Source organism: Eptatretus burgeri, chromosome 5 (assembly GCF_056783735.1).
Source record: "Eptatretus burgeri isolate ZD-2024b chromosome 5, Ebu_testis_v1, whole genome shotgun sequence".
NCBI classification, from domain to species: Eukaryota; Metazoa; Chordata; class Myxini; order Myxiniformes; family Myxinidae; genus Eptatretus; species Eptatretus burgeri.
This window is the reverse complement of record NC_140965.1, coordinates 47,274,419-47,299,373: the sequence shown is the minus strand read 5'-3', so window position 1 is coordinate 47,299,373 and position 24,955 is coordinate 47,274,419. Positions and strand designations below refer to the sequence as shown.

The window sequence follows — 24,955 nt, the reverse complement described above, 5'->3', positions numbered from 1 at the left end:
CAGCGAGCTGCCCTGCCCCCTTCCCTTCACACCAAGCGCGGGGAAAAAAGGCGGCAAATCCCGCACGTCCTCGCAGTTCCTTCCTTGGCTCCTTTGTTTGCCGTTCGGAAGCGGACGTCGTGGCGAAGATGGGGGTGGTTGTTGTGTGGTTCAAAATAACGATAAAGAAAAACACTATCTCAAAGAGTCGCAGCCCGGTGAACACGAAGAAATCCCTTTTCCAACGGTGGGGATCCATCTGCACGTAAACTTAGCGTCATAACTGAGCTGGGGACCTTTATGGTGTATTGCAAATTTCCACAGCCGTAACAATATAATGGAGAAGAAAGTAAAAACCTATGGATTTTCTTTTTAATACCATGAGCAAACCTTGGTACATCACGGGTGATAAAGGTTATGGTCAAGTTTTATCGAAACTGTGTGTGTGGTTTCTGAAAAGAAATAAAATACATATTTTGGGGGACAACCCCCCCCTCCATAGAACCCCTTAGACCCCAATTTTTTTTCATGTTGTGAACAAATTTTGGTACATCATGGGTGGTGAATATGGTGGTCAAGTGGTGAATATGGTGGTCAAGTTTCATCAGCATTGCGTGTGTAATTTCTGAGAAGAGAGCAAATGCATATTTTAGTGGCAACCCCCCTCTTCCCATAGACCCTCCCAGACCCTAATTTTTTTAATGTCGTGAACAAACTTTAGTACCACATGGGTGGCGAAGATGGTGGTCAAGATTCATCAGAATTGTATGTGTTGTTTTGGAGAAGAAAACAAATACATATTTTGGAGGGCAACCCCCCTTAAATCCCCTTAGAGCCAGATTTTTCTAATGTAATGAACAAACTTTGGTACATCATGGGTTCGTGATTGATAAAGGTTATCGAGAAGTCTCATCGGAATTGTGTGTATCGTTTGAGAAGAAAGCAAATACCTCTTTGGGGAGGTAACCTACTCCCCCCCCATCCCCACCCCGCGGTAAACTCCCTCTGTCGATCCCTTCAGACCCCGTTGTTTTTTTAATGTCATCATGGGTGATGAAGGTTGTGGTCAAATTGCATTGAAATCGTTTGTGTAGTTTCTGAGAATTGCAAGTATTCGTGGACGGACAGACGGGCGACGTGCCATCACATAAGCTCCCTGGAACTACTGTACAGGTAAGCTAAAAATCATCCCTGGGAATATTATTACAAACGAACTACAGTTGGAAGCTGTCCAGGGCTCAGTAAAGATCCTGAAGAGAGCCCTCGGCATAAAACCTTGAGAACAGAAAACTTCACAGCTTAGTCCATGAATCGTGACCCTTTATCAAAATGAAGGTGGACACTTTGAGCCTGCCCTAGGACTCCATTCAACATTCTGAAACCCACATATGGAGATACCAATCAACGACACACACACACACACACACACACACACACACACACACACACACACACACACACACACACACACACACACACACACACACACACACACACACACACACACACACACACACACACATGCTTGGCTGATATCGGCAATTTTTCGGGAATTGGTAGGTTGGAGTCAGTGTGATTACCAACTACAGTACCTACTGTATACAACCCAGAAACCTTGAGTGGCTTTCACGGAAAAACACCATTACATTTATTTCGACGTTACAGGGGGATTATTCACAAACATTATTCTTAATAAACAGCTGGGTGCGATGGGTGGAAAAAAAATTGGCTCGGTAATTTGGAAAACATGTCAACATGGCAAATGGCTCAGAAATCGGGCGTTATCAAATAATATTTTGTTTTGAAACTTACAAAGAGAAACATATAACCTTTGTAAGCAAATCGGATAATCAAATGCTTTAGAAACACGCACAAGGACAAAGGAAAACCTGAAAGAACCTCCATAAGGTACGGGATGAAACTTTGCCACCTCGGTACCGGTAACAAGCATGGCATGTCCACACACTCGCGGAGAGTCTGTACAGATCCAAATCTACCCATATGTACCATGTCCGTGTGTGCTGTATATGTACCTCAGGAGATTCAAATGAATGGGGAAAAAAGGGAAAAAAACTTTCTGACACAAGTCCCAAATGCTCAAAATAGGAGACTCATTTTCTCCCCACCTATCCCTTCCCTCCCATACAAGCTATTGTAAAAATGAGACTATGAAAGATTGAGACTTACTGATTAAAGCACTTCTTCTCTTTCATATTTTCATTCGATTCAAAAAGAGAACCAACGAATATTTGTTCATGTTCCACTCTAGGTAATAACTCAATTTTCTTATAACATTCATTTCCATCGAGTATATTCACAAAGAATAACTTGGAACTTGGTTCTTGGTTTAAGTGTCTTTGGTGAGCAGAAATGAAATGATAAACTTCTCTTAATGCTCTTATTTGGCCACCTCCTGAGCCACATATCATTTTGCGATTGTAGTAAATTGTTTTTCCATTGTTCAATTGATAACCATCAAAGTTTTCATTCCATTGAAGGATATTAATTTTTTTCTTTACATCCTCCAACTTATTTGAAATTAAATTTATCCGCTTATTTGTTTTATCGACTTTTACCCTGGTTATTTTTTCAATAAGACTTATTTGATATTTCTCACATTCTTTATGTTTGCCATTTAAATACCAAGGCTGTTGACATCTCCACTCTTTGGTTTGGTTATTGCTTGGTTCTATCATTTATAAATCAGTAAAATGACGGTGGCAGCCCGTTAAAATTCCCAACCCAATATCTTAACATTTATACTTATAACCATAAGGGAGACTATTGATTCCATTCTCTAAAATATATCTTTTATCATCAAAAGTTCCTAATGCTTTCTTATTTATCTCTTCTGTGCATAATTGATGTTTATAACTTCTTATTGTATTCATTTTTCTGTACTCTTCCTTCTTTAAGGTTAAACAGTTGTAATAATGTGTAAAGTTTAGTGTTTCCTTGAGTAAATTTTTCTTTATTCAATTTAGCTTCTTATCACACCTTTCAACGTTATTATTATCAATATACATGAAAGCATAATCCTTTGATCTCAAACCCACAAATTCACTCATGATCTGCCCACCCAATTCATCTTTAAACATACCAATAACCTTTTCATTGTTTTTTGAAAACAATACACTATTTTTCTTATAATCACTTGTATCATATATGTCAATATTATCAATCATATTCTCATATACATTACTTGTTTTAATTTCTATTATAAAACTAACTGTATCCAAATATAACAATGACACATGATCCTTATACCTTGATTTTAAATTATTATAGTAATAGTCATACATTAACGACTTTGACAATCAAAAATTGATGTTTCTATATAAATAGGTATATCCATTTCAATACTCTCTTTTTTCAAATGAATAGCACAAAAGTTATCTGAAAACACCTCCGCTCGCTCAAAACTTGTTCTATTAATTAACTTTGAAGCCTGTTTCCAAGATGTAGCAAGTCTTATGTTTTGTCGATTCCGAACATTTTCCAGTCTTTCCAAATACAGCATTATTCATTAATTTATAAAAGTCCTTCTCAAAATCTGTTTTTGCTTCTGTTCTCCTTTTTGTATTAAAATCAATATACTTGTTCAACCAATGACTTGTTTAAATTTCAAAATCCTATGAATTTTCCTCACTCTCAACCCAGCAGATAAATATTGTCTCAAGTTACTTTGATGCAAAACATAACTTTCTTTATAATTTAATGTAGTAAGTAGTTCTTCTGTAGATTTACCTTTCTTATTAAATGACTGTTGGTAATCACTTAACCATTCTTTTCTTGGACTTTCTTTATCAGGGGCATAAGGAAGGTCTTTATGTTTGTTATGAAATTCTTCTGGATATTTTAAATCAACCTCAAAATAACATCCAACTTCAGCTTCATCCAATTCTTTTTGAGAGATTACAATGTCAAGTAAAACTCTTTCATAATGTTTTTCTTTAACCCATTTAAGTTTTCCATAAGGTAAAGATTGAGATATAGACCACCCATAGAAATTGTTAGCATCATAATATATCAGGTAAGAGTTGTCCTCATTCTTATTATAATCAGGAAGATATTTGTTATTTGCTTTAGCATATCTCTTGGAGCATACTTGAGATATTCTTCCACTTTTGGCCTTCTCTCTCATTAAAAGGATATCTATATCACTGATTAATTCCAAATTCTGTTTTGTCATTTTTAACATTGCATGCCAAGCCAAACCCAGGGCTGTGTAATAGTGAGCGGGGTCTAATCCATAAGAATTTTTATTATGACAGATTGTTATAAAAGTTTCAAACACATCAGTCAATAACAACACATCAGTTTTAAGATACAAATCATGATATTCTCCAAGATTCTTTATATTAAACTTCTCCCAAACCTTTTTAGCTTGTCTATAATCTCGATTGGAAATATGAGTTTTATTCAACTTGCTATAGAAACTCTCTTGAAGCAAGTTGTGTTTTCTTGAACTTCTCAAACAAATCCATGTAGTCATATGGATATATTCCCTTTGTGATAAGAGATCAATCTCTTCTTGATTTGAGAAATGTGATTTAAGATTCGGTAAGTTTTTAATATTGATGCTAAGTTAGATCATGGACTTGCCATAAACTTGAATACGTCAGGAAATCTGATATGGGTTATGGGGGATGTATGAATTGTTTTTGTGAAAGAGATGTATTTTTGATCTGTTAGGAATGGCGGAAATATCTCCAGATGTCTTTGAAAGTTCATTCATAAATAGATGTGTGTCATAGTGAGCGTTGTTGTGAAGAAAGACAGGAATAAAGTTTGGGGGCTTGTAATTAAGATTAAAACAGGAACGAGCTGGACCTCTATATTTTCCAGTAAGGTGACAGTGATCCCTAACTTTGACCTCTCGCTCAATTTTCTCCTCACAAATATGACAGATACTGTTCTTTCTAAATTCCTTTTTCTCTCCCTTTGTTAATGACTTTGGATTACAGGTTTTAAACATTATTTTTCTTAGTGTTATGCAGTCTTTTTCCAATCGTCTTACAAACTCCTCTGAGGCATCTTCTCCGCTATAAAGTTCCAACTTGTATTCATCACCAACAGATGATTTGATAAAATAACAGAAACCACAAGGAATATGTTTTTGATATTTATTTGTGTATGATTTATTTGGATTTGGAGAAACAGTATCTATCTTTTCAAGGATACTTTCAAAATCATCATATATCACAAACGGATGTTTGAGAGATTTGTTCAAATCTTTGAATGATATGTTTGATCCTGCTTTTGGTAAATTGATTACGGTTGATTTATGATTACTACAATATTTCAAATGTTGATTTAATCATTCTTTTGTATGAAAGGAGTTGAGATCTCTTACAAGGATACATTTTACATTTTCTCTTGTATAGTTGTGATTTGGTTAATCTTGAAAATTTTTTGATGAAAGCATAATGTGATTTTTCCTTTGAAGTAAACGAGAGGAAGTCAATGTGTGTTTCATCATTTTTATAGTTGTTTGAAATTTTTAATATCTGAACTTTGTTTGTATCTGTTAATCCATATACATTAACAGATAGATTATTCATTTTCTCAATTTTAGAAACATCTCTCAATGACATTGGAAACTTTAAATCTTTAACATTTAATGTATTCTCCTATTTCTTATAATGTTCAACCCTTTCAGGTTTCTATTGTGAAGGATGTAAGTGAGCAAGAACAGACCATAAAAAACATTGATTATCTTTGTTTTGAATATTAGCAACCACTTTCTTAAGTTTTATCTCTTTTGGTAAATTAATATAAGCTTGAAGAGGCTCTGATTTTAAGATGTGTATATCTAAAAGATTATTTCTGTGATAGCAAATCCACCACCTACTACAGTGTCATCAACATCTTGTTCTTGTCTCTGGAGTTCGTCGTAAACATCACATCTTACAAAATCTTGAAATGATGAGATTAAGTGAGGGTTTGTCCTCATATAGGGATAGTTTCATCACCTTCTCTTACCATATTCAATTTTACTCCCATATAAAACTTAAAAGTTTTCATTTCACTTAATGTGTTTTAATTATAGTTTCAATACTTTGTTTAACCATATCAACAGCTTCATTGATTGAAGATGGTCCAAGGTCTTGAAAGCGAAACAATCTTATTTTTATATGTTCTTTAAATGCCCCATCAGTGTTTTCAATGGAGAATTTAGTGGCACCTTCCCTTTCTTCATTGTTCTTGTGTTTGCGTGATTGAAGGTGCTTATTCTAAAAAAATTTAAGAATATCATTATCACATTTACCACAATGTTTTGTTTCTTGGTAAAGTGGAGATATTTGCCTGAAAAGATTGAATGTGTGTTTGTTGGTTTGAAGGTATTTTTTAATAACATTTATGTTCATGATTACAAACATCGCAGTATGTTGTATTCACCATATTTATAGAACAAAACTTTGCTTAAAATAAAATTTTCTTGATGAAAATTTCGTTTAATTTAAAGGTGAATCTGTGCTGAAAACCATTTTATCCTCCAACTTTTTTCACTTAATAAATACAATGTATCAAGACGCAAAAGACAAGTTTCAATCAATCTCTTCATTTGTAAAAGATCCTGAGAAATATGTCGAGGATGTAAAATTGAATAAAGATCAATAGAAGAACTATTGGATAAAAACAATTATGGTGAATAATATGAGTTCTTCAAATTCCTTCAGTGGAAGGGCTTTTAGTATATCTGGAAGAACATCAATTAAAGTAGCTCCAAGAAAAGTTTCTCCTCTCCTTCTGGCAATGTATTCAAAACTAGCAAAAGCAATGAAACAAGAAAAAGTATCAAAAAATAAAAACCTCATGGATGAAGCTTTGGAAAGAAAAGATAAGACCATCTGTAATATGCAAGGAGAAATTTTTATTTTTTTCAACGACCCTAAAGATGTAAATCCTGAAGAAATAAAGGATGTTAATGTATCAGGTGAAATGACATTTCGTTCAATAGTAGTTAAGGACCATTTTAAATTACCTTTAATATAAAAAATGTAGTAGTTGAATCTGTTAATGAAAAAAAGTATATCGATATGGATGGTAATGTTTTTTCTACGAATTAAATATGAATCATTATTCAACTGAAGATTTTGAAGATTATGAGAGTGATGATAGTACCTCTGTTGGAACAGAAGACAGTGATGATACTGAGAGTTTGTGTTCAAACGATAGTTATGAAAGTAGTTTTATAGACGATTGTGAAAGCACCAATGAAAGTAACGAATATGATAACGAAGATGAATTTTATTTGAAGAAAAGGTTTACTTTATAAATATGAATAGTTTAGTAGATTTTGAGCATCTTGAATTTCCTGTTTCTCCACATGACAAATTTGAGAATTGTCCTGCGTGTGAAAGACGGGGATTAAACAGAGTCAAAAGCTTATAAACAATGTATGTTCTGTGATTATCTTCTAATTGATGAAAATAAAAAAAATATAAAAAGGAATATAATTCTTTGAGATTTACACCAAAAATGAATTCCTTTACAAGATTGATTCGAGAAATGAATGTAAAGTATGAGGGCGATAATACACCTTTTCTTACAAGAGAAAAGACAACAAATGACGACCATGTTTCGTGGATTGATGATTTATATTATTAACGATTGTCATTTTCAGGGAAATATCAACACAAGATATTGTATAAATAAAATAATGGATTATCTTGAAATTAAACTTGAACTTAGGATAAAACAGAGTTTCTAAAAAAGCCAATAAAAAATTAAATAACCTGTTTTCCAAATATATAAATGAATGATTTTTTACCCATTTGGGAAAATAACATAAAATTTAACAACCATAAAAATCTTCCAAATTCATTAAGATGTCTCATAGTTGGTTCAAGCAGATGTGGAAAAACCTGCTTACTTTTAAAGATGCTCCTTACTGCCAACTTTTTAGATTATGATAATTTAATAATTGTCACAAAGTCAAGTTTTCAACCTGAGTATCAACTACTCTCACAAGGTTTTAATGCTGGTCTTCAAAAAGAAGATATAATCGGTTTATTTAAACGTCAAAACAAACTAAATGATTACAACATTGAAGATACAATACAATTATTTTGTGACACACAGAGATATAAAAGAAAACAAAGCCGATAACTTGTATTCTTCGTGATAATACGAATGATATACGTTCTCCCCCAAGATTTGGATAAATCAAAAAAGAATCTCATTATCTTTTATGATTGTGTTAAAGAGAGAAACGAAACAGTAATGGATAGCTACTAAACAAGAGGGAGACATTCTTCTTGTAATAGTATTTATCTTAGTCAATCATACTTTCAACTCCCTCAATAAGTTAAATAAGAAACAATGCTAATTATTTTATTTTATTCAAGTTAAATTCAATAGACATAAACAATTTTTGTCGAGACAATTGTTGTACATTATGTAGTAAAAAGGAATTTGGAGATTATATGAAGCACATGACTGAAAAATATCAATATATTGTTGTGACACAAGATGAGATATTAAAAGATATTTTTATTTTATAAACAATAACATATATAAATAAAACTATTTTTTATAAATCTTGTGGGTAAATCTGCTTCTGAACAAAACTTTTATAAATCAAGGTTCTTGTATAGTACAAATGAAAATATTGTAAATATTTCAAAAAAAACACCATGTGATTCGTATTATATCTACACCATCCAGAGCAATGCGACCAGGAGAAGTATAAGGTGAAGATTATTACTATATTTCAGTCGAGGAACATATGCGATTGAGGAATGAAGGTCAAATTTTTGAGGAGGTTTCTCTTGGTACAACAAAATATTCACATTGCAATAGTGAGTTAAAGAAACTAAAATCTGGTGGTCTTGGGATATTAGAAACTAATCCAAAAGGAATGAGACAAATTATTAAACATCTGAGAGGTAATGGAGTTAAGATTTTATCATTAGGTTTTGATATTGATGAAGAAACTCAACGCAAATGTATGAAAAGCAGAGATACAAGTATTAGTGAAGAATACATTACATGTCTTAGTAATGTTAATGAAGAATTTGATGAAATATTCAAAGAAAAGGATTTATTTCAACACATCTACTTTAATGATGAAGAGAAAGAAAATTTCCCTATTGACCTTTATAATTCAGTGAATGATATTTTCCAATAAATAAATGGATGTGAAAGAAAGAGCAAGAAGAATTAATGAAGATCAAGAGTTGGTTTCAAAAGTTGTAAAACAACAGGAAGACATAAAGAAGAAACACAGACAGAAAGTAATGGGTGAAGAAGCATTTGAAAGAAAACAAGAGAAATTTTTTTAATCCACTTTTAAAAACTTCCCAAGAAAAAATTATCCATGCTTCCACAGTTTCCACAACAGAATATACTTCTAAAAAACTTCAAATGTTAAAAGATTTCAGTCAAATGATGGAGGAAGAATTAGAGCATAGAGGAGAATTAGAATATGATGATGAAGGATTATTTCAACAACTGGAAGAGATTAATCAACCCCCTTATTATATTGTGAAGGCTCTTCAAAACAATGAATTTTCAGCTGATTCAAAAACCAAAGCAGGACTCATTCCAACAGAACAACCAGCAATATTTCATCTTGTTCAAGAAAAGGGATTGATATTTAATGATGAATTAATGTTCTTGAGTTCTGCTCAACCCCCTGTCAAACTAACTCAGAGATTAATGTTTCTTCTCACAAAATATGGAAAACAAGGTTCAACTGTGAGGAATGAATCAAAGTATTTTGCGAAACGATTGGATATGAAAAATAAGGATGATAGAGTATATATTGATCTGCTGGACTCTCTTAATTATAGGGTTAGACTATCTGGTAAAAGTAGGAAGAATGAGAAGGAGAAACACATTATTCAGGCTTTAAGTAGGCTTGGTTCAGGTGTTAGTTTTCTTCCAAATGACCCATCACAATTAGTTTATCGACTGTTATTGCTGTTAGGTGGTAAGAAGGCTGGAAATAACAATTGTTTTAATGAAGCATCAGCCATTTTAGACCAGTTGATGAACATGAAAATAATTAATAAATGTCAATACAAAGACATTTTATCTCATATTAAATAAGATGAGAAGCACAATCCTTAGTTTTAATCTCACAACAAGCGACCACAAATCTTCATTCCCATACCCACTACAACTTGACACAACAAAAGAATAGGAAGCATCTTTATTGTCCATGGAAACTTATAATACCTTATTTAATATCACTGAGGAAAATGACAAGTTTAGTTATAATCCAGGAAGTGGATACAAAACGATAATAGTTTCACCAGGAGCAAATGAGATTTTTTCAAATATCTTCCGAAATTGCTTGCCTCATGAAAGAACAGGGTGATGAACCAAAAAATATTGTTATAGATATTCAAAACCATACTTCAAAATCAACGAGTAAACTTAAAAATAACTACAAGGTTGATTTCACAATTGATAATTCATTTGGAGAGTTATTGGGGTTCTCCTCAAAAAAGATTGAAACTAATGGGATGTTTTACAGTGATAATGTCATTCAAATATCCTCAGGCATAAATTCGGTATTAATTCACTGTGATTTAATTGATGGCACTTATAATGATGGAATAAGAACAAATACAATATTTTCATTCAGTGCATACTCAACCCCAATTGGTTATAAATTCAATATGGAAACCAAAAATCTGGTTGATCTACCTGTGTCAGGAAAAACCATATACAGAGTAAATTTTAGGATTACCGACCAAGATAATCGCATGATTTCTTTTAATGGAGAAATTATATCCATCAGAATTCACCTACGTAAAGTTTTCCAATAAATAAATACGATGGTTTATGTGAGGAAATATGAGTTGGGAAAATATAAAATAATTACAGGGGATGGGATGTTCCTTTCCCCCATACTACAAGGGTGAAGGTATGTATCTTGGTAGAGGATACTATAAACCTAAGAGACAAAGGGGTGTGGGACATCAATTTAGAAAAAAAGGAGATGGGATAATTGATACTCCAATGGGTATTGGTTCAACTATTCTTCAACATAAAGACCTAATTGGTTCAACTGCTTCTGCTGTGGGAAATGTAGCGGGTGCTATAAAGAGTATAAAAATGCGCAAAAGGAATCTCATAAATTGCAAGCAATAAAAGAAATTAAGAAAGGCAAAACTCAGTTGTCTCTGCAAGAATGACAGAAAATAATTCAAATACTTGGGTCAGGGTTTCAAAAGATTTAACATCTTTTTAACTAAATAAATACAAGTATGGAAGCAATTGATAGTATCTATGATTTGGATGATACCATTGTCATTTCAAACTCCACTAAAAAAGAAGACAACTTCAAGGTAAATGCAATAACTGGAACAGACTGGAATGCAAATGGAACAAAAAGTTTTGAAATAAATAATAAACAAACTTATTTGAATCTCGCCAAAAGTTTGTTGTTGTGTAAATTTACATTCACTAAGGCTGCGAATAACACAAACGCTACACTCGTAAATGATTTCTTCTGGAAAATGTTTGATAGTGTTCGTTTGAATATAGGAACATAAGAAGTTGAAGCGGTTGATTATGTCTGCTACACCTGAAATGATGAAATTTACACTTTATTAATTTAGTGATAGAATGGTAAAGGGAGCTGTCAAAGGTTTTATTCCTGATATGGCAACGGAGTCAAACACAGACCCTGGATATAGTAAAAGGAAAAGAATGTATAATGACGACACAAAAAAACAGGCAACAGTTTTACCATGGCAGTTCCTCTTAAAGGTATATTTGGATTTTGTGATCATGATAAAGTTCTGTGTGGTCTTAAAATTAGATTTCAACTGCAAAGGAATGATAATGAAAATAGATTGCTTTTTGGTGTGGCTAATACTTTTGCTGCTCAGAATAAATTTCTAATTGATGAAATGAGTTGGTATATAAGTGAATATACTCCTAATCTTAAAACAGAAGAGATGTTGAATAGAAGACTTAACTCAAAGAAACCACTCAATGTATCATACCTTAAAAGAAGATGCCAACACGTTAAACTGAACCAAACCACTTACACGTGGAATTTGGGTGTTCTGGAAAGAAAGCCACGATATCTGTGGCTCATTTTAAAAAAAAAACCGATGGTGATACTGCTACTGATAAGAACAATGCATTGAGTGATAATGCTGAGGTGAAACAACTTCGCGTTTCTCCACATAGAACATTTTATCCACGAGATAGATTGGAAATTAATTGGGAAAAAATAATTATGCTGAAGCATGCAAGTCTTATCAAAAATGTGTGAAAGCAATGGAAATAAAGAACCCATTTTGGATATGACAGCATTTAAAAGTCTGTATACAATCAATGCGATTGACCTGAGGGCTCAAAAGGAAACAATAACGTCAAATCGAGTGGATACTTCCCTAGATATTGAAAGAGGAGAGAGTGAAGAAGTTGATACATATTGTTTTCTTTTGGAAGAAACAGAATTACAGATTAATACAGATAATGGTGTTATGATTAGTCTCACATAATTTTTTTGATAAATAAATGAGTAGTAAAGTGCCAACTGGGGTATATGTCAATCAAATCAATCTTCATAAACTGTCATCTTGTGCTCAAAATCAAAAGCCTTGTACAATTAACGTTAATAGAATTCAGAGAAAAGGAGCAGTAAGAATTGATGTTTTGCTCACAAGAGAACAGTTGAAAATCTTGAACGATACTGGCTCACTTAAAATTAAAATGACAAAACTAATGTTGAAGAAATATTCAATAAGAGAGAGGGGTAGAGGATTTCTCCCATTTTTAATTCCTTGATTTGCTGGTTTAAGTGTGGCTAGAGCATTGACGGGTGGTATTTCAGCAGCGGTGAAAACTGCCAACAAAAGGAAGGCTCAACTCCAGGCTCAAAAAGAGTTGGAAAGACATAACAAAGAGTTGGAGAAACAAATTAGTGGAAGTCGTGTAATTGTAGATTTTGCTGAAAAACTTGAAAGTCTGCCTGATGAAGCGAGATTGTTAGTTGGAGATATGCTTTCTTCTATCGCACAAGCAGGTGTAAAATTAACTAAAAGGGGTAATGGATTATATCTTTCTTATAAATAAATGAGCATTGATGAGTGGGTTTGAAGAATTTGGAAAAAATACAACATCAAATTTTGAACATATCAAATATTGTAAGAAAGTAAAAATTCATAATGTGGTTATCTGTATGAGAAATGAATTAACAAACGTGTCTAAACATACAAAGAATATCAATATGAACTTAGAAGATAATAATGGGAACGGTTCTCATTGGGTTTGTATTTTTAATCGTCAAGACAAATATTATTTTCATAGTTATGGTCTTCCACCACCTGTTGAAGTAATAAAATTCTTACAGAATGGTGTTTATCAAACATTTCAAGTCCAATAATTAAATTCCAAGTGTTGTGGTCAATTATGTCTATATGTCTTATTTCAACTCAACAACAAAAAAAAAAAATTATGACAATATTTTTAATCTAATATAAATGACATGTTGGTAAAGATGGTTCTGTCTTTGGTGTATCCCAATAACTAGATATTGATTTATCAAATTACACAAAGGCACAGGCTGAATGACAGAAATATAGAAAAGCAAAAAATATTAATATGAAAAATGCTTATAAATTAATAAATTATCCAAGCCCGACTGACGTGAATGACTTGGTGAGATTAAGTGATTTATCACAATATAAATCCTTAAATAAAACGGCCGTATATTCCAAAGATACAGAAGTGTTGATTTTATCTCCTGTCATACAGAATTCACAGTTCCAATTAAAATAAAATTTTATAAAGAAGGGCGTATCATTTGTATGAGAATATAACAATGGGGATATAATATAAATGATTTAGGGTATAATTGGTCATTTAAAGTTAACCTAGAAGATCTGGAACAATTAAATCAGTCTCGTAAGGAAGAATATTATCCACTTGGTGCCGAGAATGAGTTTTGTGGAAGCACGATTGGCAAACAAAAAATATAAAAATTTAATAAGGGTAAAATCAATAATGGTTTTGCCATAGTTTATATCATGAAAACACAAAGAACAGGATTATATATAATAAGTAAGGAAATACAAACCGATTTAACTATGGGAAGATGGGGAGGTGTTTTCTGTCATATTAATCTGTCATATATTTCTGATACATAAATGAGAGCAAGAAGGCTTCAAGAAAATTATCATTTCTGTGTCCAAGCATACCTTCAAGAAAAGGGTATTCGGTATTTTAATATGTTCTACAATATAAGAATGAGGTATTTTCAATAAAGGATTGGCTTTATACTGATAATAAACCAACAACTTTGGATTTAATTAAAATGTTAAATAATGAAAGAATTTTAAAGTTAAGAAAACACAAGGCTCTTTTGGAAAATCAGAAGAAATTTTATTGGTTTCCTGTTGTAATTTTTTTTATTTTGGATGCAGGAATATCAAGTAATCCAGATGAATATATGTATGATATTCTATGGGGTGAAAGTGGTTCAAGGGTAAGAAGGGATGAGGAAGGAGTTGAAGAAACTGAGAAAAAAAGAGAAAGAAGAGAGGGAGAAGAGAGAGAAGGAGGAGAGGGAGAAGAGAGAGAGAAGGAGGAGAGGGGGAAGAGAGAGAAGGAGAAGAGGGAGAGGGAGGAAAGAGAGAGAATAAATAAATATACAGTATATGGAAACCAGTGAGATTATAAAAAGATCAAAGGTATTACAGAAAATAAATCAATCTCAACGCACCGAGGAGGAAAACAAATGATTGACAAGTCTATTAGAAATATATGCGTCAAGACTATTAACATCTATTTCAGGGAGAAGATTTAAACGAGAAAGTGGAGATAAAGAAGAGAATGAAGGAAAAGATTATATTATTGATGATGTTGGTGTAATTGCCTTTGATTAAAGTTTTACATTTTATTTCTTAAATAAATGGAGGAGCGAGTGAAGACATTTCTCAGGATTCTTTATGTTTTAAAAATTAAGATTCAAATGTGCATGTTGGAAACTAAAAAGGTTTTCGCACTCTGTTGGAATTTTTCACATAAATAAATGAGTTATTGTCTGAAATGTAAAAAGAAAACCGAGAGTAAAAATATCTCGTATGTTAAAAGTAAAAATAACAGGGTTATACAAAAAGGTACATGTTCGGTATGTGGCTCGAAAAAGACTGAATTCATCCCCAAACACAAACGAGGGGAGATATACCAAAGTTTTTGTCAGGAAGTAAATTTACAACAAGTGGAATACCAGGGGAATTACATCTACCAGGGTATTCTTTCTGTGATCCAGGAACAAACTTGAATAAAAGATTAGATGAGGCTGACGATCCTAAACCATGGTGCAAACCAATCAATAGAGTTGTTGAAGTGTGCATGAGGCACGATATTGATTATGGAAATAGCACAACATTGGAAGAAAAACATGAAGCTGATAGAGAAATGTTGTATAATTTGTCTCTGATACAAAATCCAACCTTGTGAGAAAAAGTTGATAGGTTCATCGCGAAGAAGATGATCAGTGCTAAATTGAAACTTGGGCTTGGAAATTAAAAAAAACTTATAGGCTCTATTGATGTCTTTAAGATTGAAGAGCAATTAGCTGATGAATTACATAAACCAATAATCACAAAGTTTCATAGAAGGAAGGTTTATTCTAAGGAAGTTGATTATATCTGGTCTGCTGATTTAATTGAACTCAATTATGATAAGGGGTACAAGTATGCTTTAACCATTAATGATTTGAGGAGTAGATATGTGTGGGTTGTCCCTTTGAAAAACAAAACAGGTAATACTCTTATGTTATCTTTCCAACAGATATTCAATAAAAGCAAGAGAAAACCTAAAAAATTGTGGGCTGATGAGGGTACAGAGTTCTACAACAAAACATTTATGAATTTTCTTTAAAATAACAACATTACATTATACAGCACCTTTAATGAAGGAAAAGTGGTTGTTATTGAGCGTTTTAATCGCACTTTAAAAGAGAGACTGTATAAAAAAAATTCACTCAACTCGGTTCTCAACAATGGTTATTTTTAATTTGGGACATTGTAGATAAGTACAACGATACAATTCAGACTTCAACGAAAATTAAACCATCAGATACATTTACAAAATCAAAATATGAAAAAGAGATTAATGTTAGAAAGCCTAAGTTCAAAGTTGGTGATATAGTAAGAACTAGCAAAGTACCCGCCCATGAGCGGGTACAGTTATCTGTTGAATGGCGTTGGTCCCGTCCCGATCGGATGAAATTGAGAAATTGACGTTATCCGGTGACCTTGACCCCGTGACCTTTGACCTTGACCTTGACCTTGATCCCCTTATGTCCGTTCCCAAGGATCACATATGCCAAGTTTCATCTCATTCTATACAATGGTTTGGCCATCTATAAAGGAAAACAAACATGAAAAATTGACGTTTTAGTCAATTTATGATGTCATAACTCGAAAACCGGAAGTCGGCAGTGAATGTCGTCAATCAACTGTGTCATTTAATTTTGATTATCTGTCGAATGGTGTTGGTCCTGTCTCGATCGGATGAAATTGGGAAATTGAAGTTACCCGGTGACCTTGACCCCGTGACCTTTGACCTTGAACTTGACCCCCCTATGTCCGTTCTAATGTCCCAAGGATCACTCATGCCAAGTTTCATCTCACTCCATCCAACGGTTCGGCCACCTATAAAGGACGAACAAACAAACAAACAAACAAACAAACAAACACACAAACACACAAACAAACACACACACAAACATATTCTATCTTTTTAGTATAGTAAGAAGATATACAGGTGGAAATCTCATTTTGAAAAAGGTTATACCAAGCGATGGACAAATTAACTTTTTAAAATTGTTGATGTCGCCGGTACAGTTCCTTGGACTTACAAATTATGTGATTTAAAGGGGGAAGAGATTTTAGCTTCATTTTATTCACAGGAGTTACAAAAGACAAGGATAAATTGAAAAACACCCTTGGAGTTACAAATTATGTGATTTAAAGGGGATAGAGATTTTAGGTTCATTTTATTCACAGGAATTACAAAAGACAAAGATAAATTCAATTTTTTTGACTCCACCCCTTTTTAAACTCCGCCCCTTTTGAGTCCGCCCACACAAGCTCCACCCACACAAGCCCCATCCACCCACACAAACCCCACCCACGCAAACCCCACTCACAAAAGCCACATCCACGCAAACCCCACCTACATAAGCCACATCTACATCCATTATATCCACATAATTAGTGATTAGTTTATTAGTTCCCACACACAACATGTTTATTTAATTTAAAAAGAAGTTGCTCCACGCACACAAGTCACATCCACACAAACCCCATACACACAAGCCCCACCCACACAAGCTCCACCCACACAAGCCCCATCCACCCACACAAACCCCACTCACAAAAGCCACATCCACGCAAACCCCACCTACATAAGCCACATCCACATCCATTATATCCACATAATTAGTGATTAGTTTATTAGTTCCCACACACAACATGTTTATTTAATTTAAAAAGAAATTGCTCCACCCACACAAGCCACATCCACACAAACCCCATACACACAAGCCCCACCCACACAAGCCCCACACAAGTCCCACCCACACAAGCTCCACCCACACAAGCCCCATCCACCCACACAAGCCCCACACACCCATACAAGCCCCACACACCCATACAAGCCCCACACACCCATACAAGCCCCACCCCCCCCTTCCCCCTGTGCGCCCCCACCTTTGACCCACCACCCCCCTCATCCACCCCCACACACACACGGGAAGAGAAGGGGAGAGGGATGAGGGGGGTGGTGGGTCGTTGGGGGAGCGCACCAACCCCCCAACCCTAACCCTCCCCCAACCCCCCCCCCTCACCCCCACCTCCTCTTTACATCTCCTTTATTCTTTTTTTGTAATTCAAAATCAGATAATTACAAGGAAAGCATATGTAATAAAACAAGATTACAAACATTGAACAAAATCTTCTTTCGCAGCAGTAAGATGGTTTGTGATTTTGAAACTCGGTCAACATATTCTGTTCAAAACAAAGAGGGAAGAACAATTAGGGTATATAAAGATGATTATATTATGATATTAATCAAATAATAAGTATAACATTTACTTCCAGAGGATTGAGTGTTGTGTCAGATTCCTCCAGAAGATTAAGTTGTGTGTTTGGTTCATCCAGACAGGTGTTTAAACTGAATAATTATAATTATAATAATAATAATAATAATTAGGTCAGGTTCGATCTTCAGTCAGGTCAGGTCAGTAACTTCAGTCAGGTCAGGTTCGATCTGTGACCTGCTACAGGTACCATGTAAACCTGTACTAACCTGTTCCATGGTCGGGTTGTCGGCGACTAAACCGTCTCCCCCACCAGGTTTTCTGGTGAGGAGGGTGTTTGGATATGGACACCCAGCAGGATTAAAAACAAAACCTGTCAAAGGGCGGAGGAGCTCCTTGTGAGCCAACGGCCATCCATATCTAGTGCCCAACTGTGTCTGCGGACGTCCTCCTGCAGTTGGGTTACTTCTTATTAGGAGGTTGGTGGCAGGATTTGCACTCCGGCCACCGTAAAACGCTTCATTCCGCAAAACGCAAAAACGCAAAAAAATCTGAAAACCCACTCCGTGGGAGTACCTCCTGTGCAGCTTCCCTTCGCAGGGCAGCTCACCGGATGATGGGATTGGGGCAAAGCCTTCGGGACCCCCAATCTTTGATAGGAGGGAAACCACGGGGTAACATCCCTGGGTCAGATTGCGGGAGAGTGTGTCGGAGTGGTGCTGAGGTGTCGTCCACACCAGACGGCGGTCTCCTTGGGTTAACCTGAGGCGGTCCCTTCGGGTGGGTGCCTGGAATGTCCTATCCCTAAGAGAGGATGATCACCTGTCTCTGTTATCATCTGAGCTCAAGCGTTTGGACATCGGGATTGCAGCTCTCTCTGAGGTTCGGAGACCGGATTGCGGCGAGATAATGGTGGGTGGTTACACCTACTATTGGTCTGGTCGCTCTGATGGTTACCATACCCAAGGAGTTGCTGTAGCTGTGTCCAATAAGCTGACCCCAATGATAATTGAGGTAACACCGGTCAACGAGCGTATTATGAGATTAAGGATTCGTCACTCCTTAGGTGTCATTTCCCTGGTCTCTATTTATGCTCCGACTGAGGCGAGTGATCTTACCGTGAAGGATGCATTCTACGCCACACTCGAGTCTGTGGTTGATCAGTGCCCCAGACGAGATACACTTCTAGTCTTGGGGGATTTCAATGCATCGACTGGAACTGATAGGGATGGTTATGAGGTGTGTGTTGGTCCCCATGGGTCAGGAACTATGAACCAGAATAGCACTAAGTTCCTTGACTTTGCAAGAAGTCATGGACTTAGGGTGGCTGGTTCATGGTTTCAGCGCCCGCAAGCTCATCGCTGGACTTGGTATTCCAACGCTGGCGGTGTGGCAAAGGAGATTGACCATGTCCTCATTGACGGTCGTTGGAGGATGATCCAGAACTGCAGGGTCTACCGGAGTGCTCAGTTCCTCAATACTGACCACAGGCTTGTTGTAGCAACTCTAAAGCTGCACCTTAAATCCTGGAGAATGGTACCATCCCAGCCTAGGCTGGATGTTGCCAAGCTCAGGGATGAGAGAGTAGCTGAGGAGTTTGCGAACAGGCTGAGTGGACACTTGGGGGTCTGGGTGCTTTGGGGGGTCCTGAAGAGTTGTGGAGCACCTTCAAGACCACCGTCCTTGATGTTGCCGGTGGATGCCTTGGAGTTCACCGCAGGGCAAAGAAAGAATTTTGTCTCTCAAGGGACACTGGATACCATTGACCAGAGTCGCAGGGCCAGGCTGAATGGCAGAGCTGAGCTGTTCAGGGAGCTGAGGCGTAAAACTGTACGTGCACTGAGGGTGGACAAGGAGGCCTATGTGCGAGGAATCTGTGAGGGGGTAGAGCATCACCTGTGGACAGGTGATTCTCGTCCCGCTTACAGGGGAATCGCGCATACGTTCATCCAAGCCCATCCCTCGGAGCACTGCAGTTCGAGCAGAGAGTGGTAGGCTCTTGACAGAGGAGTCTGAAGTGAAGGCCCGCTGGGCCGGTTACTTTGAGCGGTTGTACCAGGCTGATCCCCCAGCTGTCGAGTTGGACGTCAAGGGTGTTACAATCCCTGTTGCTGACCCTCGAATCAACTGTGGTCCACCATCGCTTGTGGAAACACGGGTTGCGGTGAACCAGTTGAAACGGGGCAAAGCTCCAGGGATCTGTGGCATCCATGCTGAACTTCTCAAGGCTGGTGGAAATGCTGCACTCGTGTCGTTGCATGCAGTTTTGTGCTCTGCCTGGAACACAGGCATCATCCCAACTGACTGGAAGAGGGCCTTGTTGTCCCTCTCTGGAAAGGGAAGGGTGATCGCCAAGACTGCAACAACTACCGAGGGGTGACGCTGCTCTCAGTGCCGGGCAAGGTCTTTGCTCGGATAATTCTTGATAGGGTTCGCCACCATCTGCTTGAGCACCAGCGTCCAGAGCAGTCAGGCTTTACACCAAAGAGGTCAACGATTGACCGTATCCTTGCTCTTCGTGTCCTCACTGAACGCAGACGAGAGTTTCGGCAGGGGCTGCTTGCAGCCTATGTTGATCTCTGTAAAGCGTTCGATTCAGTGAATCGGGATGTCCTCTGGAGGATTCTTGGTCTTCGTGGGGTGCCACCGAAACTGATCGATCTGATGTCTGAACTCTACTCTGGTACTGAGAGTGCTGTGAAGTGTGGTGGTACCGCCTCTGACTTATTTCCAGTTGTTACTGGAGTTCGTCAGGGATGTGTACTTGCCCCCACACTTTTCAACACTTGTATGGACTGGATTTTTGGGAGGATGTCGGAGAGATCAAGTTGCGGTGCATCGTTTGGCAATGTCAAGATCTCGGACCTTGATTTTGCAGATGATGCAGTCATCTTTGCGGAGACTTTAGACATCCTCTTGGGGGCCCTCGAGGTGCTGAATGAGGAGTCGGAGCCGTTGGGATTACGGATTTCTTGGGTCAAAACAAAGATCCAGGCTTTCGGTGACATCTTGGATGCTGCTGTCCTGTCTGTGTCTGTTTGTGGTGAGGATGTTGAGGTCGTGGATAGATTCACTTACCTTGGCAGTGATATTCATGTCTCCGCAGGTTGTGAGCCGGAGGTCAATAGACGTCTGGGTCGGGCCTGGGGAGTCATGGATTCACTGGATCATGGGGTGTGGCGCTGCCGGTACCTGTGCGGGAGGACGAAAGTCCGAGTCTCCAGGTCCTTGGTACTTCCAGTCTTGCTCTATGGGTGCGAGACTTGGACTTTGACCAAGGATCTGAGACGGAGACTTAATTCCTTTGGTACCAGGTCTCTTCGGAGAATCCTTGGCTATCGCTGGTCGGATTTTGTGTCCAACGAGCGGTTGCTGAGAGAGACTCGGATGAGATTTGTTACCTGCATAGTCCGTGAGCGTCAGCTGCGGCTGTATGGACATGTGGCTCGTTTTCCTGACGCTGATCCTGCTCACCAGATTCTCTCAGCGAGGGAGTCTCATGAGTGGAGGAGGCCAGTGGGCCGACCACGTGCCTCATGGTTGCAGCAGGTTGACCATCATCTCAAGGAGATGGGGATGGGCCTGGCATCTGCCTGGGGGATGGCCAGACGGAGGCCCCTGGAGTACCGGCGGAAAGTGGACGCAGCGACGCGCTGTTCTGGCACATGCTCCCATACCTGACCTGAATAATAATAATAATGAGTCAACACTCAATATGCAAACACACACACATATACATGCGCGCGCACACACACACACACACACACACACACACACACACACACACACACACACACACACACACACACACACACACACACACACACACACACACACACACACACACACACACACACACACACACACACACACACACACACACACACGCACACACAGAGAGAGACAGAGGGATAATTTCTCACCTTTGGCTCAACTCATTCAAGGTCAGAGGACGTGAGAGAACTTCTTTCCAGCCAACAAAAATGTCATTCAATTCTCTTCTGAACGATCGAATGTCTTTAAGGAAGTCATTCATTTTTTGCCATTCGTCGTGGAATTCAAACACCTCATTTTCCAAATTAGTTATCAACGATGTTCTTATTGGGGACAACCTGTTAGAAAAAGACACAATAATTATTGGTTGTATAGTGATTTCATTCTGTATAAAACAATAAATAATGAATTGGGTTAAGGATCTCACCTGTCATCTTGTGAAAACAATTGATCCACAAGGTCGGAGGAATTATCTGCACAATCCATTCTCTAAACAAAACATACGAAGCCAGAGCAATAAATACGAAGCCCGAGCATACAAAGCAATAAATAGCACAAGTTGATGACATCATGGGAGATTTACACGACAATGGGTTTTTCAGGGTGTGTCTCATAAAGGAAATGACTGGGATTTTTTTGGCTTGGTTTGGGTGTGAGGGCTGAAATAGAGATTTTATCTTTTCTTTTATATCAAACTTACGTTTAAAATATATTAATTTTATTAAAAGTTGTTTTTGCTTGCTTTTAGCTAAACTTTGTTTTGTTAGTCTTCTGATGATTTAAGATATAACCATGAGAGACATGGGCACAGAATACTTTCTCATTTTCACAGCACGACTCTGCTCTTAAAGGCACTTCCCAATTTTACAGAACCGAAGGAGGGATAGTGAACTTCCCTTTCTTTCATACTTGAAGATATAAAGTGAATATACTCAATGGAAATGAATGTTATTAGAACATTAAGTTATTCCCTTAAGTAGAACATGAACAAATATTCGTTGGTTCGCTCTTTGAGTAGAATGAAAATATGAAAGGAAAGAAGTGCTTTAATCAGTAAGTCTCAATCTTTCATAGTCTCAATTTTACATTTGCTTGTATGGGAGGGAAGGGGATAGGTGGGGAGAAAATGAGTCTCCCATTTGAGCTTTTGGGACTTGGGTCAGAAAGTTTTTCCCTTTTCTCCCATTCATTTGAATGGGCATCCCAGAAACCCCATTTATCATCTACTTACCTCTACCTTGTAGTAGACACACTGACACACACACACATTGCCTTTTATTAGTATAAAAAAATAGATAGACATCTTGGTGGGTGTGGTGGTAGGGTGGGAGGGAGGGGGGGTTATTTCCCACCTTCCTTGCCAAGAGCATCTTACCCCATCACAAACGATTACTAATTACTCTGTTGTAATATTACTGTCACCAAGGGATAATCAAAATCCCTTTATTCTCACTTTGAACAATTTGAAGTGAAATTATTCTTTTCAGAGTATAAAAAAACAAGTTTTTGTGGAGCATATTTAAACTATTTAATTAAATAACCATATTTATATTTTACAATCTTTTACACACACAATTGCTCTTTTTAGAAAATTTCTCAACACAAACAAAATATAAAGATTTCCTCCTGTCTCTCCTGGTCTCTATTCTACCCTGTCTTTACCACGTTTCACCGAGCCTGGAACATTGTTCCATGGAGCTTATGCCATGGTACATCATCCTTCCATTAATATAGTTAACGTCTTTCGCTCTGTACAGAGTATGGTCCCAATGGAATGGAAATCAATGGTGGAATGTTCATGAAGACTTCCACATTATATACAGCTCTGGAAAAAATTAAGAGACCACTGCAAAATTACCAGTTTTTCTGGTTTTACTATTTATAGGTCTGTGTTTGAGTAAAATGAACATTTTTGTTTTATTCTATAAACTACTGACAACATTTCTCCAAATTCCGAATAAAAATATTGTCATTTAGAGCATTTATTTGCAGAAAATGACAACTGGTCAAAATAACAACAAAGATTCAGTGTTTTCAGACCTCAAATAATACAAACAAAACAAGTTAATATTCATTTTTAAACAACACAATACTAATGTTTTAACTTAGGAAGAGTTCAAAAATCAATATTTTGTGGAATAACCCTGATTTTCAATCACAGCTTTCATGCGTCCTGGCATGCTTTCCACCAGTCTTTCACATTGCTGTTGGGTGACTTTATGCCACTCCTGGCGCAAAAATTCAAGCAGCTCGGCTTTGTTTGATGGCTTGTGACCATCCATCTTCCTGTGGATCACATTCCAGAGGTTTTCAATGGGGTTCAGGTCTGGAGATTGGGATGGCCATGACAGGGTCTTGATCTGATGGTCCTCCATCCACACCTTGATTGACCTGGCTGTGTGGCATGGAGCATTTTCCTGCTGGAACAACCAATTCTCAGAGTTGGGGAACATTGTCAGAGCAGAAGGAAGCAAGTGTTCTCCCAGGAAAACCTTGTAAGTGGCTTGATTCATAAGTCCTTCATAAAGACAAATCTGCCCGATTCCAGCCTTGGTGAAGCACCCCCAGATCATCACCGATCCTCCACCAAATTTCACAGTGGGTGCGAGAAACTGTGGCTTGTAGGCCTCTCCAGGTCTCCGTCTAAACATAAGACGACCAGGTGTTGGGCAAAGCTGAAAATTGGACTCATCAGAGAAGATGACTTTACTCCAGTCCTCTACGGTCCAATCCTTATGGTCTTTTGCATACCACAGCCTGGCTCTTCTTTGCTTCTCATTGATGAAGGGCTTTTTCTAGCTTTGCACGACTTCAGACCTGCCCCTAGGAGCCTGTTTCGAACCGTCCTCGCCGTGCACTTCACCCCAGCTGCTGTTTGCCATTCTTTTTGTCGGTCACTTGATGTCATCCTAGGGTTGTTGAGTGACATTCGAATGAGTTGGCGATCATCCCGGTCAGTGTAAAGTCATTTTCACTCTCTGCCAGTCTGTAGCTTTGTTGTCCCCAATGTCTGCTGCTTGACCTTGTTCTTATGAACCGCCGTCTTTGAAATTTTAAGGATGGAAGTAACGTGACCCTCACTGTATCTCTTTGCCAGTAAAGCCAGAATTGAACCCTTCTTTTCCTCACTCAAAACTTTTCTTTTCAACTCTTTTGGCAAAGTCAATAGTTATTTTT

At 37.2% G+C, this 24,955-nt stretch overlaps 1 protein-coding gene across 22 annotated transcripts in view; it reads right to left on the bottom strand.

The window, feature by feature from the left end:
• Nucleotides 1–24,955, bottom strand: part of HIVEP2 (HIVEP zinc finger 2) — a 321,024-nt gene that overhangs the window by 20,355 nt on the left and 275,714 nt on the right. The window contains exons 8-10 of one of the 22 annotated variants that reach the window (XM_085881721.1): nt 22,206–22,267; nt 21,928–22,116; nt 17,825–18,138 (exon numbers count right to left, since the gene is read on the bottom strand). The exons of 16 other annotated variants lie outside the window; for them this stretch is intronic. In XM_085881721.1, coding sequence (XP_085737847.1) covers nt 18,036–18,138; nt 21,928–22,116; nt 22,206–22,267 — 354 coding nt within the window. In that variant the 3' untranslated portion in view covers nt 17,825–18,035. Of the gene's footprint in view, nt 1–14,653; nt 16,325–17,824; nt 18,139–21,927; nt 22,268–24,955 lie in introns of those variants that run through there. 5 more of the 22 variants (XM_085881722.1, XM_085881725.1, XM_085881723.1 and 2 more) reach the window with 5 other exon arrangements.